Source organism: Bufo bufo, chromosome 3, assembly GCF_905171765.1.
Source record: "Bufo bufo chromosome 3, aBufBuf1.1, whole genome shotgun sequence".
In the NCBI taxonomy this organism is placed as follows: Eukaryota; Metazoa; Chordata; class Amphibia; order Anura; family Bufonidae; genus Bufo; species Bufo bufo.
This window is the reverse complement of record NC_053391.1, coordinates 85386368-85404515: the sequence shown is the minus strand read 5'-3', so window position 1 is coordinate 85404515 and position 18148 is coordinate 85386368. Positions and strand designations below refer to the sequence as shown.

General features: G+C 45.3%; 1 protein-coding gene across 1 annotated transcript in view; it reads right to left on the bottom strand.

The window, feature by feature from the left end:
• CRYBG3 (crystallin beta-gamma domain containing 3) overlaps nucleotides 1-18148 on the bottom strand; it is a 198667-nt gene that overhangs the window by 119222 nt on the left and 61297 nt on the right. Inside the window, exon 3 of the mRNA XM_040423276.1 lies at nucleotides 13664-14082. Within this exon, the coding sequence (XP_040279210.1) occupies nucleotides 13664-14082 (419 nt within the window). The remainder of the gene's footprint in view (nucleotides 1-13663; nucleotides 14083-18148) is intronic.

Genomic DNA, 18148 nt, shown 5'->3' with positions numbered 1-18148 from the left:
ATTAGCAGGATTTTGAGCTTTATTCACTTTTTTAAACACACTGCTATTATTTTGAACACAACTGTATGTCTCAGATAGGAATAGCCCTTTAAACTATGCCGTTCAGGTGTGTAGTGTGAATGTCCATTAACATTTCATCCTTATCTACTTCTGCTTATTAATATCTGTCTTACTAAGTTACAATTATGTTTCTGTGCTATGATATTGTAAGGAATCTTAGTTCTATAGAAATATAGCATCCAGTGAGTCTACTCAGTCACAAATCTGTGCATATCATCTTCATCTACGCTCCTTAGTGAACATGTACTGAGTCTCTACCAGTATCCGTTGTGGGACGTGTCTGGGCTGGTCCGCCATGCGTGCACACGGCAGCCGCTGGAGGCAGGAACACTATAAATTTGGTGGCTACTCAGCGATTCCATGTTATTCTTGGTCACATATTAAAGTCATTTCCTTTGGCAGCCTAGCTCATCCAAGTAACATGAATCTGGACAGAAGTGAATGCCATGGATTTTTTAACCTCACTGTAGCTGTAAAGGAGAAGATGCGCATGAAATACGGACAGCGTGTACACAAAGTGCTCAAAGGGTTTTTCCCATGATTAATATAAAAAATTTAAATCACATATACAGTGCATGACAATCTCTTTCTAATAAAACCACAACCAGCCCTGTACCTGACATGGATCCAGAGATCTCCCCATTCATTGTTTTTCTAGATTTATTTCAAGCTGGAAGCTCAGGGGATGTGTCCTTTCTGTTGCAGCTCTCTCCCTAGCACAGCTCAGGAGGCAATTGAAGAATGGAACTGAGCATGTGCATCCACCGCAAGGTGGACAAGGAACTAAGAAAAAGAACAACTAGCAGGTGGCGCTATACAGATACATTTTATTAAATAACTCACTGGTTATACAACATTTTTTAATTACATGCAATTACAAAAGTATTCAGATCCAGGTGCTGGTCTAAAAACTGCTGAATATTTTTGTGGGACAACCCATTTAACAACTGTTAATCCTATTTAGTATTTGGGCAAACCTAGTTCCCAATATGATGTTTCAAAATCATAGTGTCACTGTGCTTGAAAGGACGAATACCAGTCTTCATCAGATGGATGCATTAGGGAGTATGGGGACTCTGACCATTTGAAACCATAGGTCCCAGATATGTCAGACGGGATCCCTTTGTGTCCTGTACCCGTTAACTGGGCAAAGCATGACTTTGACTCAAAACATAAGATATAACAATTGGCCATATACTAGTAAATCACAAGTGGGAGGGAGAGTCAACGGTTGGTAATTCTGTTTCACCTTCAGGTGGATTTCAGTGTGTGATCCAAGCCAAAATTCAGATGAAATCCACATTCCATGCATGTGAATAGGGTTTTCGCTAACCTGTTCACACGCATTTGAAATTTTACCCAGCAGATTTTTGTAGCCACCACTGAAGAAGTCCCAAGCGGACATATGTGGCCAGAGGTCGAACGAGGAGGGGGGAGCAGGGTCACTAGTGGGGTGACAGGAGGAGGGGGGAGCAGGGTCACTAGTGGGGATGGAGCAGGGTTACTAGTGGGGTGACAGGAGGAGGGGGAAGCAGGGTCACTAGTGGGGTGACAGGAGGAGGGGGGAGCAGGGTCACTAGTGGGGTGACAGGAGGAGGGGGGAACAGGGTCACTAGTGGGGTGACAGGAGGAGGGAGGAGCAGGGTCACCAGTGGGGTGACAGGAGGAGGGGGGAGCAGGGTCACTAGTGGGGTGACAGGAAAAGGGGGAAGCAGGATCACTAGTGGGGTGACAGGAGGAGGGGGGAACAGGATCACTAGTGGGGTGACAGGAGGAGGGGGGAGCAGAGTCACTAGTGGGGTGACAGGAGGAGGGGGAAGCAGGGTCACTAGTGGGGTGACAGGAGGAGGGGGGAGCAGGGTCACTAGTGGGGTGACAGGAGGAGGGGGGAACAGGGTCACTAGTGGGGTGACAGGAGGAGGGAGGAGCAGGGTCACCAGTGGGGTGACAGGAGGAGGGGGGAGCAGGGTCACTAGTGGGGTGACAGGAAAAGGGGGAAGCAGGATCACTAGTGGGGTGACAGGAGGAGGGGGGAGCAGGATCACTAGTGGGGTGACAGGAGGAGGGGGGAGCAGAGTCACTAGTGAGGTGATAGGAGGAGGGGGGAGCAGGATCACTAGTGGGGTGACAGGAGGAGGGGGTAGCAGGGTCACTAGTGGGGTGACAGGAGGAGGGGGAGCAGGATCACTAGTGGGGTGACAGGAGGAGGGGGGAGCAGGATCACTAGTGGGGTGACAGGAGGAGGGGGGAGCAGGATCACTAGTGGGGTGACAGGAGGAGGGGGCAGCAGGGTCACTAGTGGGGTGACAGGAGGAGGGAGCAGGGTCACCAGTGGGGTGACAGGAGGCGGGGGCAGCAGGGTCACCAGTGGGGTGACAGGAGGAGGGGGAGACGGATCACTAGTGGGGTGACAGGAGGAGGGGGGAGCAGGGTCACTAGTGGGGTGACAGGAGGAGGGTGGAGCAGGATCACTAGTGGGGTAACAGGAGGAGGGTGGAGCAGGATCACTAGTGGGGTGACAGGAGGAGGGGGCAGCAGGGTCACTAGTGGGGTGACAGGAGGAGGGGGGAGCAGGGTCACCAGTGGGGTGACAGGAGGAGGGGGCAGCAGGGTCACTAGTGGGGTGACAGGAGGAGAGGGGAACAGGGTCACTAGTGGGGTGAAAGGAGGAGAGGGGAGCAGGGTCACTAGTGGGGTGAAAGGAGGAGGGGGAAGCAGGGTCACTAGTGGGGTGAAAGGAGGAGGGGGAAGCAGGGTCACTAGTGGGGTGACAGGAGGAGGGGGGAGCAGGGTCACTAGTGGGGTGACAGGAAGAGGGGGGAGCAGGATCACTAGTGGGGTGACAGGAGGAGGGGGCAGCAGGGTCCCTAGTGGGGTGACAGGAGGAGGGGGGAGCAGGGTCACCAGTGGGGTGACAGGAGGAGGAGGCAGCAGGGTCACTACTGGGCTGGTAGGAGGATGGGGGAGCAGGGTCACTAGTGGGGTGACAGGAGGAGGGGGGAGCAGGGTCACCAGGTACCAGACAGATGAGTCCATGGCACCTTACCTCTCCAGCGGCCCTGTCATGTTTCCCAAGGTCCTCGGGCAGCGCTCCCCGCTCTCCTTACAACAGCCACCCTGGGATCCGGCCCCTCCTTCTTCCAGCTCCCCTGCTGCAGGACCTGTATAGCTCCGACACGCGCCTATACCAACCAATAACAAAGCTCCTTGCTGTAAGGAGCTTTGCTATTGGTTATTTCAGGCACAGACAGCATCGCCGCGCTGCCCGTGCCGTTCACAGCGCTCACTACACTGATGAATGTGGGGGGAAAGTCTAAGGCGTATTGGTATGCCTTAGACTTTTTCCAGGGATTAAAATGGCCTGAACAAGCGTCTATGACGCTTGTACAGGCGTTATTGCGACCTCTGTGGCATAATACTTGATATTTATTTTGGTTGCCAAAGCTAAGCAATGTGGCTCACCTTTGTGTGGATCAGCAGTAGTGCAAACTGCAAATCCGTGGCAGGAATCGGAGAGTCTTCCATGAACATAGACTTAGAGAAACAAGGGTGTTACTTTTACTTTTTTGTAGAAGACGTTCTTTGTTTTTTAATTACAGGAATTTGATAATTGATTCTCAGCCTTCTTCTTCTGGTCTGCCAAAGAGCCAGATGATCAGACTTGATCGAAAGTAAAATACCAGACGTAAGACATTTCACTATCTGTTAACATAGTCTCAGTTTATAATCTGATTTGGATAACTCTAGGATATTTTTTTTAGAAGGCATCTAACAGCAATGTGAGTGGCTGACGGAGATAAAAGTGTCTCACGTTGCGAAGATGTAGAGTGGTAAACCACAGAGCAGAGAGGAAGTACAAGGTTACAGGGTTTATTCAAGGGTCAACCACCGGTCTGGCAGACAATGCAGTGCATAAATGTCTACCAACCACATGAAAGAGGGTGCTAAAGTAAAGAGCATGAGAAATGGTGGGAACCAGCACACCTCCCAACTCTTGAAAATCCCAAGGAGGGACAACATCAGCGCAGTAGTAATGTTTTATGTTACACTAAGCTATGCCCCTAACTGTGCCCAATGCATCTATTCCTGTCCAATCCCACCCAGTCCTGCACCACACAGCAGTTATGTCCCCTTATTGCCCCACACAGTAGTTATAGTGACTAGAGATGAGCGAATCGAAGCTGACGAAGTGGAATTCGATCCGAATTTCAGGAATTATTCGATTCGTACCGAATCCGAATTTCCTCACGCTTCGGGTAACAAATCACATTTTTTCTTAAAATGGCTGCTGCACGTGTTAGGACATGGAGCAAGGAACTCTGGGAATGAGGGATCACCCATAATGCCATGCATGCAGCCAATCAGCAGCCAGCCAGCCCTGTGATGTCACAGCCCCATAAATAGCCTCAGTCATCTTGGATTCTGCCATTTTCTAGTGTACTTAGTGCAGGGAGAGACATGTCTGCAGCCGCTAGGGAGAGTGCTAGAAAAACTTCATTGTGCTTTAAAAAAATGATTTACAAGTGCAGGGAAAGATTATTCAAGGTGTAGGGAAAGGATAGGGAGGAATCATTCCACAGCATTTATGTAGAACAGGGTTCAGTAGGGGAGGTTACAGCCTGGGTAAGAGGAACAATCCTATTATACCTTGCTGCACTGACTGGGGATCCAAATTGCCATTATACAGCTCTGTAATTCCAGCAAACCGTTCTTGTTATTGGGGTGTAAGTGCTGTTTGATACAGGCATTAACAGGGTTTATTACAAGGAAATATTTCCACATCTTGTTTTCCCCTTGTGCAGTGCAGTTAAATGTTCTAAAGCATTTTTTGGCTTGTATTAGTGGCAAAAGTAAAATATATTTGCCGTTCAGCAGAGCAGTTATATGTTCTAAAGCCTTCTGTGGTGTGTATAAGTGGAAAAAAATAAGGGCCTATTTGCCATTCAGCGGTGCAGTTATATGTTCTAAAGCCCTTTTTGCCGTGTATTAGTGGCAAAAGTAAAATATACTTGACATTCAGCAGTGCAGTTAAATGTTATATGCCACTCTGTGGCCTCCTAATGCTGACGCCACCTCCACACTGTCATTGTACCACTCTGTGGCCTCCTCCTGATGCTGCTGCTACCTCCACACTGTCACCTTGCGACTATGTGGTCTCCTCATGCTGCTGTTACCTCCACACTATGTCACCTTGCCACTTTGTGGTCTTCTGATGCTGCTGCCACCTCCACACTATGTCACCGGGTCACTCTGTGGTCTCCTGATGCTGCTACCACCTCCACACTGTCATTGTGCCACTCTGTGGCCTCCTCTTGATGCTGCCGCCACCTCCAGACTCTGTCATTGGGCCACACTGTGGTCTCCTCATGCTGCTTCCACCTCACCACTATGTCATAGGGCCACTCTGTGGACTTCTCATGCTGTTCCCACCCTCCCCACTTCATGGCTGGGCCACTATTTTGCATTTCGGCCTGGCTGACATCATCATTTATTTGACCATTCTTCTGATCTGTCAGAAGGAAGGAAAAATGAGACGCACAACGGATCCTGTCTGTGTAGCAGCTGTAAGGCCTGTATGGTCCCATCAGAATTGGCTTGTGATTTGGTAGCCAAAAGCAGGAGTGGGTACAAAACACAGAAGACATGCAAATATTCCATTCACATGTCATCTCTGTTTTGGATCTGTTTGGATCTCTGTTTTCACTACCAGAGCAGACCCCTCATGCGTGTTACTGCAAGGCACAGTGTTCTACACCACTATAAAGACTCTCTGCAGACAGGAAATGAAATAGCCATTTTTTTCACGCGATTCGCCACAAATAAATTCGGATCGAACCGAATTTTTTCAAAAAATTTGGCGAACCGGCAAAGTGGAATTTTTTAAAAATTTGCTCATCACAGTAGAATGTCACCTTAGTGCCCTCACAAAGTAGTTATGCCCCCTTAGCACCCCTCCACAGTATATATGCCCCACTAGCGACCACACAATAGAATGCCCCCTTATTATCCACACACAGTAGTTATGTCCCCTTAGTGCTCCAATTATAGTAGCACTGCTCCTTTAGTTCTATTATAGTAGTGCTTCCCCCTTAGTATCCCTATTATAGTAGTGCTGCCCCCAGGGGCGAAATGGGAACTTATAATGGCCCTGGAAGAAAACTAAAAGTGGCCCCAGGCTGTAGGTGGGTCCAAACTGACAGAAGGTAGGGCCAACACAAGTAGGCGGGGCCAGCAATACCATATTGAGCATAAAATTCCACCCCAGCAGAGCCAAATACCTCAGTGCAACACAATAAACTGCCCCAGCAGCATCAAAAACCACAGTGCAGTATAAAATAATCCCCCAGTAGCACAAAATACCTCTTCAAAAGCTGCTCCGCTGTGGTGGTGACTGCCAGCACTTACGTTCTGTCCACCTACTCTAGTTTCCTCACAATGGCAATACAGTTGAATTCAGGAATCAGGAGGACACCTGTGGTCACCAGCCAGGTACTACTTGACGCCCCCCAGCATTCCTTAACTGGCTGGCTGACATGAGAAGAGATCAGGAGGCCCCCTAGACATCGGCCCACTTGGAAATTTCCCTGTAGAATCTATGGCCTATCCACCCCTGGCTGCCCCCTTAGTGACTTCTACTATAGAAGTGCTGCCTTCTTAGTTCCCCCTCATAGTAGTAAAGTCACTGTAGTGTTAATAAACTAAAAAAGTTATACTTATCTATCCCCATGCCCCTGATGAACAAAGCACATCCTGCTTTCCTCAGCAGTTTGTGCCTCCAAACACTCTCTGTACCATATAGTCATCACAATACACCCAGCATGACACTGTATGATTATCAGGGACTGGGTTAACCACCTTGTTCCTCCCTTCTTGATAGGAGTGTACTGGTCCTACTTCCTGTCTAGAGGGGGAGTTGTAGTCTAGTGAGTGAGGAGAGAGGACGCAAGTCTATGTGCTCCTTCTCCTTAGGCCTCAAGATCCAGAAACTAACTGATCTCTGTGAGTTATTGCTTTTACTACAGAAAGAGCAAGAGAGAGAAAGAAAGACAAGAACTTGGAATCTGCATGGCTAAAGCTAGTTTCACACTAAAGATTACAGATCCAGCAGGCTGTTCCGTTCAGGAACAGCCTGCCGGATCCGTCACTGCCGGACATTGCAATCCGGCCCCATTAAATATAATGGGGTCTGGCAGATTTCCAGCTCAAATCTGGCTAATATGCATAGAATTGGCAAGACAAGTACTGCGCAGTGTTTTTTGTGCAGCCAATTCCCAGCATTTTAAGCTGGAAGAGCCTTCTGGAATGCTCTAATACCAGTGTGAAACAGGCCTAAAGCATAGGAGTCAGCAAGATAACTACTACAGCTATACAGACTTTGCTTCTTGCAAGGGACTACGGTTAAGACACCTGTTGCACTTATTCACTGGCCAGATGTGCCACTAAAACCTGTATCCCGCAGTGGACACTACAGCCACACTCACCAGATTACAGCTGCTAGCCAGAGATTGTAATAAGAGAGACTTTAGCAAGACAGCATACCAAGAGCCTCCACACCTCTGGAAAAAGGATTTGCACTGTGAACAGACTACTGTTGGTTGCACTCAAACAAAAAGAGACGTTCATTCTTCAACTTCTGGTCCAAATTCCTGACTCCTACCACACTGTATGCTGACCATTGCACTACTACACCTCCTGCCAGGCACCTATACAACTACCGGCATCAAGGGCACCCCAAACTACCATCAGGCAGTAGCCCCAACAACAGGGAGTGCTCCAAGGGAAGAAAGGGTGCATACTCCTCTCATTGTACCAGCCATAGGGAGCAATGTCCTGAGGGAAACCTATATACAGAGATAGCAGGCTGTATTTAAATCATTAAAACAGGAGGGTAGAGATGAAGCACTTAAGAACTATAATGAAAAAGTAGAATATGTAAAAAACAAATAAAAGCGGCAAAACTAACTGTAAAATGTTCTTCAATTATATAAATGGTAAAAAGTATAAATCTGAAGGTGTTGGCCCTTTACAGAGTAATGAGGGGGGAGTTGCAGAGAGCGATGAGGAGAAAGCAAAGCTATTAAATATTTTTTTCTCCACTGTATTCACTGAGGAAAATAAACTGTCAAATGAAATGCAGAATTTAAAAGTTAATTCCCCATTAACCCCTTAAGGACTTAGCCCTATTTCACTTTAAGGACTTGGCCATTTTTTGCAAATCTGACCAGTGTCACTTTAAGTGCTGATAACTTTAAAACGCTTTTACTTACCCAGGTCGTTCTGAGAATGTTTTTTCGTCACATATTGCACTTCATGACACTGCTACAATTGGGTCAAAAAAGTTAATTTTTTTTGCATAAAAAAATACCAAATTTACCAAACGTTTGGAAAAATTAGCAAATTTCCAAGTTTCAATTTCTCTACTTCTATAATACATAGTAATACCTCCAAAAATAGTTATTACTTTACATTCCCCATATGTCTACTACATGTTTGGATCATTTTGGGAATGATATTTTATTTTTTTGGGGATGTTACAAGGCTTAGAAGTTTAGAAGTCTTGAAATTTTTCAGAAATTTTCAAAAACCCAATTTTTAGGGACCAGTTCATAATGCAAGTCACCCATACATACTAAATGGTAAAACACTGGGTAACACTGACATGGAAAAGGACCTAGGCATTTTAGTGAACAGGAAACTAAGCTGTAAAAACCAGTGTCAGGCAGCTGTTGCCAAGGCTAATAAGATAATGGGTTGCATTAAAAGGGGCATAGATGCCCGTGATGAGAACATAGTCCTACCACTTTACAAATCACTAGTCAGACCACACATGTACTGTGTACAGTTCTGGGCTCCTGTGAACAAGGCAGACATAGCAGAGCTGGAGAGGGTTCAGAGGAGGGCAACTAAAGTAATAACTGGAATGGGGCAACTACAGTACCCTGAAAGATTAGCAAAATTAGGGTTATTCACTTTAGAAAAAAGACGACTTGGGGGAGATCTAATTACTATGTATAAATATATCAGGGGTCAGTACAGGGATCTCTCCCATCATCTATTTATCCCCAGGACTGTGACTGTGACGAGGGGACATCCTCTGCGTCTGGAGGAAAGAAGGTTTGTACACAAACATAGAAGAGGATTCTTTACGGTAAGAGCAGTGAGACTATGGAACTCTCTGCCTGAGGAGGTGGTGATGGTGAGTACAATAAAGGAATTCAAGAGGGGCCTGGATGTATTTCTGTAGAGTGATAATATTACAGGCTATGGCTACTAGAGAGGGGTCGTTGATCCAGGGAGTTATTCCGATTGCCTGATTGGAGTCGGGAAGGAATTTTTTTCCCCCTAAGTGGGGAAAATTGGCTTCTACCTCACAGGGGTTTTTTGCCTTCCTCTGGATCAACTTGCAGAATAACAGGCTGAACTGGACGGACAGATGTCTTTTTTCGGCCTTATATATTATGTTACTATATGTATCTTTACCTGCGTGGCACACTGGCACTTTAACAAAAGGAAGTAAGTCATGTGTTAGATATTAAGAACACTATGTTTCTAGTCTCTGCTTGCAGTCTGGTAAAGCAAGTTCCTGCAATAAAACATAATAAAGATGTTCCCTAAAATATCCTGATGGCTACCAGCCAAAAAAAAAACGCCCTTCATATAATCTGACCCAGTGATCAAGACATTGTTTATGCAGTTAATTTTAGCAAGCCCTACCTTTAAGGGTACTTTCACACTTGCGTTGTTTGATTCCGGCAGGCAGTTCCGTTGCCTGAACTGACTGCCTGATCAGGCAAACTGTATGCAAACGGATGTCATTTTTTCTGACTGATCAGGCATTTTTCAGACTGATCAGGATCCTGATCAGTCAGAAAAATGCCTGATCAGTCAGAAAAATGCATTGCAATACCGGATCCGTTTTTCCGGTGTCATCAGGCAAAACGGATCCGTTTTTTTTTTTTTTTTTTCATTTTTAAAGGTCTGCGCATGCGCAGACCGGAAGGACGGATCCGGCATTCCGGTATTTTGAATGCCGGATCCGGCACTAATACATTCCTATGGAAAAAAATGCCGGATCCGGCATTCAGGCAAGTCTTCAGTTTTTTTCGCCGGAGATAAAACCGTAGCATGCTACGGTTTTCTCTTTTGCCTGATCAGTCAAAACGACTGAACTGAAGACATCCTGATGCAAACTGAACGGATTACTCTCCATTCAGAGTGCATGGGGATATGCCTGATCAGTTATTTTCCGGTATAGAGCCCCTGTGACGGAACTCTATGCCGGAAAAGAAAAACGCAAGTGTGAAAGTAGCCTAAGAGTGTTAGAAATCTCACCTCTTTGACAAAATCGTAGTTTTATGCTTTATGATTTTTGGCTCAGTTGGCCTGGTTTGCTTGCACTGGAAAGACAGTGGATTTTGGCCAGACCATGCAAATTGTGTAAACTTTTAATACAGCACTGACAACAAATGGTGCTGCTATTAATACTGATTAACCCTAGAGGAAAACAGCTAGGCAGTGCTGTTCAAGGGTGCATCTTTACTTAAAATAGTTATTTGGTTTAAAAAAAAAACATTTTCAAATACTCTAATTCATAATTTTCAGTTTTTATAGAAGGGTCCGCTAAATCAAGCGGCACCAACAAATCTTGCCCAGTGTGGAGAGCATCTACAAATAGTATTTCTTGTTCTGGAGAACTTTACAGGTTTAATTATTCCATGGCCTGCCTATTGACTTCAATGGACACTGTGTAATGCTTCACTTCTCCTGTGGTGGTGCTGCAGAAGTACTGAACACTTGCTGCAGCAATCACTCACAATGTACAGATGATCGCTGGGGATACCAGTGGCGGGAAACACTGCAATCAGTTTATCGTCAAGGGACTCTTCTAAGAGAAAAACTTTGTCCAAAGCAGGCAATCACATCATAAAGAAGGGTCTCTTATAATCAGGGCACTCAAGTGGTTGTCCGAGATAATTAAAAATCTCAGACAAGCCCTACAAGTGCTTAAAAAAAAAAATGACATTATACTTTTAAGCTTAATAAAATGCATTAAGCACTTGTACAGCTTGTCTGAGATTTTGTACTAAGCTAGTGAGTACTATAGCCAGTGATCCCCAAACCACCAACTGGGAGGCCATGAAGAAGTTTTTGATCAAGGACCTTTGAAGATGGTCCGCTTCACATACATTGCTCATGTCCCCCATCCCAAATCCCTTTCAATCATAATCTTATATTAAAGGAAAACCATAGGTAAAACTAACAGCTGTTATGTGTAGTGCTGGGTATGAAGGGGCGGAGCATGACACAGGAATCCAATGTCCTAGATAGAGTCTCTGTGTCATGCACCGCCCCCTTCGTACCCTGCACTAGACATAACACAACTTTGCCTCGAGTGTTCCTCCAATCAGAAGGTTTCTGAAGGGCCTATTACAACATGCGATTTTCAGGGCACATAAGATATATCCTTCCAGATAATTGGCCCCTATAATCTACCTGAGCAACTGCTTGTTTGCATCTTTCATTCAAAATAAAAGATGCGCGATTATTGGCGGCATATCTCCCTGTGTAATCAAGGATGTGCTGCTGATAATCAATAGAACTGGATGATAGAAGGATGACGGCGGTAGCGATCATTCCTCCCCCGTATAGCCCAATGCAAACAAGCGTCGATTGATGAGTTTATGTCGACTGGCGCTTGTCCTTCCCGAACAATGCGCAGTCTAATATCACATGCAGAGCACACAGGAATACAATTCACAATCCTATTCAGATACAGTTTCAAGTAGAAATCATACTTCTGGCAAGGCAAAATACAAATTATATTTAATGACAGTCCTCTCCCTCTAGGCGGAAATGAGAACAATAGAATCGCACACAATGGGGAGACACTTTCACACACCCACTGGAAGGGATTAAGCGGATCAGTGTGTAATGTTATGTCACCTCTGCAGATATGCAGTATACATGCAGACAAGCATTACACCATCACACGATGTAGACTCTGCCCGGAGCTACATTTGAGATTTTATGTGCACTGTGAGGCAGAGACAGTACTACGGACATCTGGACAAACAGAACTTACATCATGTCTAATGAATGCGATCATTTCATGTTGTGTACAGCATCCATGTCTAGTTAGAACCATGCACCACTTGTGACTCTAACATCACTACAGAACTTAGATTAAAAGGGTTAACCCCTTCCTGATGCAGTCATTTTCCATTTTGGGTTCTCACTCCCTGTCTTCAAAAACAATAACTTTTTTATTTTATTCTATCAGTCACACAGCGCAGGGATCACCAACTTCAGCACTCCAGATGCTGTGAAACTACAACTCCCAGCATGCACACTTACCTGGCAGTTCTTGTAACTTCCACAGAAGTGAAAGGAGGATTCTGGGAGTTGTAGTTTCAGAACAGCTGGAGTGCCGGAGGTTGCTGATCCCTGACACAGCGCCTGCATTTCACATGAAAAGTCGTACTTTCTAATGGCACCATTTAATATTCCATACGATGCAGTGGGAAGCAGGTTAAAAATGTAACTGGGGTGGAATCGGAAAAAAAAAGCAATTCCATCATATTTTAATGGGTTTTGCTCTTACGGCTTTCACTGTGCAATAAACCTGTTAACCTTATGCTGCTGGTCAGTAAGATATCGGATTTATATATTATAAATATCGGATTTACAGACATGAGGTACAGTATGGCACCAGAGGAGGTAGTATTTAGTGTAGGTTCTTGTCCTAAAGAGATTGCCTTGTTATCGGCGGACAGGCACAAATAATTTTATACAAAATGCAGTTGTCAAGAATCTCACATTTATAATGTAGCATTAGAATTAGTACATTTTTTATAGTGAGTATGGCACTACTGAATTAACTTTTTGCTGTCCTAAAGAGATCGCCTTGTCGTTGGCGGAAAGGCACAGATCATTTTGTACAAAATGTGTTTCCAAGAATCTCACATTTATAATGTAGCATTAAACTAGTACATTTTCTATAGTGAGTATGGCACTATTGAATTTACTTTATTTGTGTTTGCAGAGGGCTGTTGCATTGTGTTTGGTTTTGCTTTTGTCTTTTCAGTCATGGCGACGTGCACCTGCGCATTGGGATGTGCTGAGTAACCCACATTTTTTTCTTCACAACAGACAAGAGGTATCCGTTGGCCATCAGCTATCTCTAACAACACCCCATACACACGCATGCTTATTTCAGCCAAGTGTCCATGTAGCCTGAACAGGAAGAGAGGTGTAAGCTGATTCTATCATTTACTGGAGGTCACATCACCAAAAAATAAAAGGATCAGGCAGTTGAAATCCAACAGCCTGATCATTCTCTTCCTGACATCTACTGTTGACGTAGAGTCAGGAGGCCCTCATAATCATTAGATGTTCAGCTAAATTATCAGGTCCTTCTGACAAATCAATGTCAGAGACGCTCGTTCCCTGTCCCCTCGCCATGAGTCCCCCCTAATGTGGCAGAGGGACCTCTTTCCCCTCTCAGGCCGCAGCCCAGGGAGGACTTTTACTTCTACACCCTCTTTTAGCAACACCCCTGCAAATGAGACTGCAATCTACATATACACAGGACAGTGTTACTTACTTTGGAGTGTCGGTGGTTGCATCTTCACAACGTTCTAGTACATCGTTGGAGTCTTTATCTCCACTGACCTCAGGATTTTCCTGCTCATGCCGTGCTGTGTTTTGCTGTGAAGCCTCTTCTGTTCCACCACGATCATCTAGTGTCCGCTCCTGATTTAAGTCTCCTTTATCCAGGTTATTTTTATCTTGAGCGTCTACATGTTCCTTGCAAGGCTCTTGAACTCCAGCACCCTGCTTCGGATTTCCTAGAGATGATTTTGGTGAGAAATGGAAAAGGTTCCCTATAAAATGAAAAAAGTTCTCCCTGGATTGTTTCTCACTGTCCAGCACTTTGAAATTATGTGGGAATTCTCCATCGTTTTCTTCCTCAGGTTCTGAAATGTTATGCAGTGGAGGACTGGAGCTTTGTGCCCGTGTAACCTACAGAAAAAAAAACAGAAAGTGTTCCATTAATGAATCCAGTCCATAGTAATACAAATTTAAAATGAAAGGGTTTTGCTCATCACAGACATTAAAGGGGTTGTCTCACTTCAGCAAGTGGCATTTATCGCACTTACTAATGTAGTGTGATTGTCCATGTTGCCTTCTTTGCTGGCTTGATTCATTTTTCCATCACATTATACACTTCTCATATCCAGGGGATACGACCACCCTGCAATCCATCAGTGGTGGTCGTGCTTGCACACTATAGAAAAAAAACACTGGCCTCCCTGGTGGCTGAGACTGTGGGAGTTCGCATAGGCTAGTGCTTTTTCCTATAGTGTGCAAACAGGGCCACTGCTGATGGATTGCAGGGTGGTCATAACCATGGAAATGAGCAGTGTATTATGTGATGGAAAAATGAATCAAGCCACAGCAAAGGAGACAATATGGACAATGACACTACATTAGTAAGTAAGTTTTCCATTGAACTACATTAGTAAGTGCCTTGTATTAACTTTCTCTACATAATTAATGCTTTATGCTGAAGCGAAATAACCCCTTTGATATAGTAATTTTAAGCTATATAAGCCTGATTGGTGGGACCTGATCACGGACCCCCATGAGTCCAAGAAGGGAAATGTTTGATCCCTACGTGAATGCACTTGGCTGCCTCTGTATTCACCAGAATGAAGCCTGTTTGGTGCCTGAGTGGATGTACATCACTGTGTTTGTATCTCCTTTTCATTATAATGGAGCATGCCATAACTCTACTGGGAGGAGACAGCATTCTTGGGATTAAAGAAAATCCCACAGATCAAACCATTTATGGCATATACTTGCACATGAAATCATAGAGAGGTGTTCCCATCCTGGAAATTAGTGGCATATCGCTAAGATATTCCATCTTGGTGCAGTTCCACCTCTGAGGACCCTCGAAGTGAAGGCACACCAGCTGTTTCCCTCCGTGACTGTTGTGGCCTCTTCCTAGGTTGTGTGATGTCACCGTACATCTTTTTGTCTTGAAGGAAGGAGGAGGTTAATTAGGCAACTGTTTAGGGGCCCCAAGTCTTAGAAGGAATTCCTAGTGATATAAGCTGTTTTATGGAGAACAATTTCATTTTGTGGAAGCTTTGGCTGCCCCGCAACATCAGAGGCTCCAGAGACTGTGTGCAGCCTACTGAAATAAGGGAAGCCATTGGAATCGCTGATTGATGCCAGCGCATAGCAATGTGTGCATAGACATAAGGATCAATGGCTGTATAGGGACCCTACCGTACCAAAGACATACCCTGTTTAATATGTATATACTGCATGTATTTTTAATAAGTTGACTTTACAATCCTTATACGAAATATTTAACCGACAGAATGAGATTTTCTACAAAATGAATCTCGGGGTTTGTTCTTCGTTTCTCTTTCTATACAAACAGATAAACCAATAAAAATCCGGAGCTCTTCCAAATGTAGTACTTTCCAATAAAGATGATTTCTGGAAATAATCTTACCGGTTTCGTGTACACTGTGTTCAGGGGAATCTATCAAGAAAATGTTGTTATTGTGTCACCCATCCAGTATTACAGCCAATAAAAATGCCAGGTATGTCCGTTTTAAGAGTTTTATTAATCTATAACCCAAGCTTGTAGGGACCTATTCTATGTGTTCCAGAGAATGTGCTTCTGCATTTTACTCATGAAAGTACCATGAACACGATGACTGATGGACTTTTCTTTTTCTTTTATAGATTTAACCTTTACTTTTTTTTTTATTTCACAACAGAAAAAAGTTTGCTTGAGCTAGTTCCTCTACCCTGGCAATATAAGCTTAGCAGCCCAATCACTAGGCTCTTTAGGTTCTCCAACATAAACCTTTGAACTTTTAAAAGACATATTTAAAGGCTATGTACACCTTCAGAGGCATTCTTTGTTTGTGATTGCATTTTACTCATTTTTGGCTAAAAATCATATTTTCAATTGGCCTTTATTAAAAATATTGAGCCGTTCTGTCACAAAGGGATAACTGTCTTTCTAGCTGTGTGACTGGTATTTTCACTTTCACTTTGTTCTGGTCATCTAAACCTTATCTCTAAACTAAGAGGTCATAAACACTTATTTAAGCTACAATATTATCAGTAAGATAATGATTAAGCTTTAATGAGTGTTTATAATGTCAGAGAGCAGAGATAAGGAGTCTGTCTGCCCCTCAGATGACGGAAAAAACTGAAAATACAAGGCTGCTTATAGAGTATCAGCCCTGTACAGAAAAAAGGATTCAATTTTTTTTAATAAAGACCAACTGAAAAAATGATGTTCAGCTCAAAATAAGTAAAATGCAGTAATAAAAATTTTTCCCCCCCAATGTGTACATAGGCTTTTAGATGGTTGTGACTTTATACTACCAAAATATAATTTTCCATTTTATACAAATTTGACTTATCGCTTCATTTATAAAATCTGTGGCCACTAGGTGTGTCTCTTCCACTTAAGTTACAGTTCACTGCCTGTTGTCAGAGAAGATCCGTCCCTGATAACAGAGACAAAGAAGACGGTAGAGAGGAAGTGGGGCGGGGTGTCAGAGCTAGCTGAGTCTGATAAAACAACTGCTTCTACACTGCTTAGGAACATCACAGGAACCTCCTGCCTTTCTGTGTGATTTATCCCTCCTTATCAGCTTTCTGAGCTCCCTAGAAGAAAATAAACATAGTGTGAAGTAATGGAAGTGGGGTCACTGCATAGAGTATTGGCAGAAAGGAGACACCCCTGCTTCTGAGAGAAATGCATCTAGTTTTGCAGCTGAAACAGGGAATAATATGGCCAAAAAGACTTTAGGGAAGCCCTAACATAACTGGTCATTCACAGTTATGATTCTACAAAGAAGCATAGCTATTAGGGCTGCACGATATGGGAATTTTGTGCGATTGCGATTAGGGCCCTAAAAATTGCGATAACGATGTGCGATGCGATATTTTAAGGGAATTGTGCTAGAGGTCTATTTGCTTGGATTTTCCCATATGAGCCGCTGACGCGGCTGGGTATGACATAGTTATGGGGGATCTGTGGATGGCGCCGTTATGTGGGGGATCTGTGGATGGCGCCGTTATGTGGGGGATCTGTGGATGGCGCCGTTATGTGGGGGATCTGTGGATGGCGCTGTTATGTGGGGGATCTGTGGATGGCGCTGTTATGTGGGGGATCTGTGGATGGCGCTGTTATGTGGGGGATCTGTGGATGGCACTGTTATGTGGGGGATCTGTGGATGGCGCTGTTATGTGGGGGATCTGTGGATGGCGCTGTTATGTGGGGGATCTGTGGATGGCGCTGTTATGTGGGGGATCTGTGGATGGCGCTGTTATGTGGGGATCTGTGGATGGCGCTGTTATGTGGGGGATCTGTGGATGGCGCTGTTATGTGGGGGATCTGTGGAGGACGCTGTTATGCGGGGGATCTGTGGAGATGTAGATCTGCGGAGGACGCTGTTATGTGGGAGATCTGCGGAGGACACTGTTATGGGGGACCTGCGGAGGGCACTGTTATGGGGGACCTGCGGAGGGCACTGTTATGGGGGACCTGCGGAGGGCACTGTTATGGGGGACCTGCGGAGGGCACTGTTATGGGGGACCTGCGGAGGGCACTGTTATGGGGACCTGCGGAGGGCACTGTTATGGGGGACCTGCGGAGGGCACTGTTATGGGGGACCTGCGGAGGGCACTGTTATGGGGGACCTGCGGAGGGCACTGTTATGGGGGACCTGCGGAGGGCACTGTTATGGGGGACCTGCGGAGGGCACTGTTATGGGGGACCTGCGGAGGGCACTGTTATGGGGGACCTGCGGAGGGCACTGTTATGGGGGACCTGCGGAGGGCACTGTTATGGGGGACCTGCGGAGGGCACTGTTATGGGGGACCTGCGGAGGGCACTGTTATGGGGGACCTGCGGAGGGCACTGTTATGGGGGACCTGCGGAGGGCACTGTTATGGGGGACCTGCGGAGGGCACTGTTATGGGGGACCTGCGGAGGGCACTGTTATGGGGGACCTGCGGAGGGCACTGTTATGGGGGACCTGCGGAG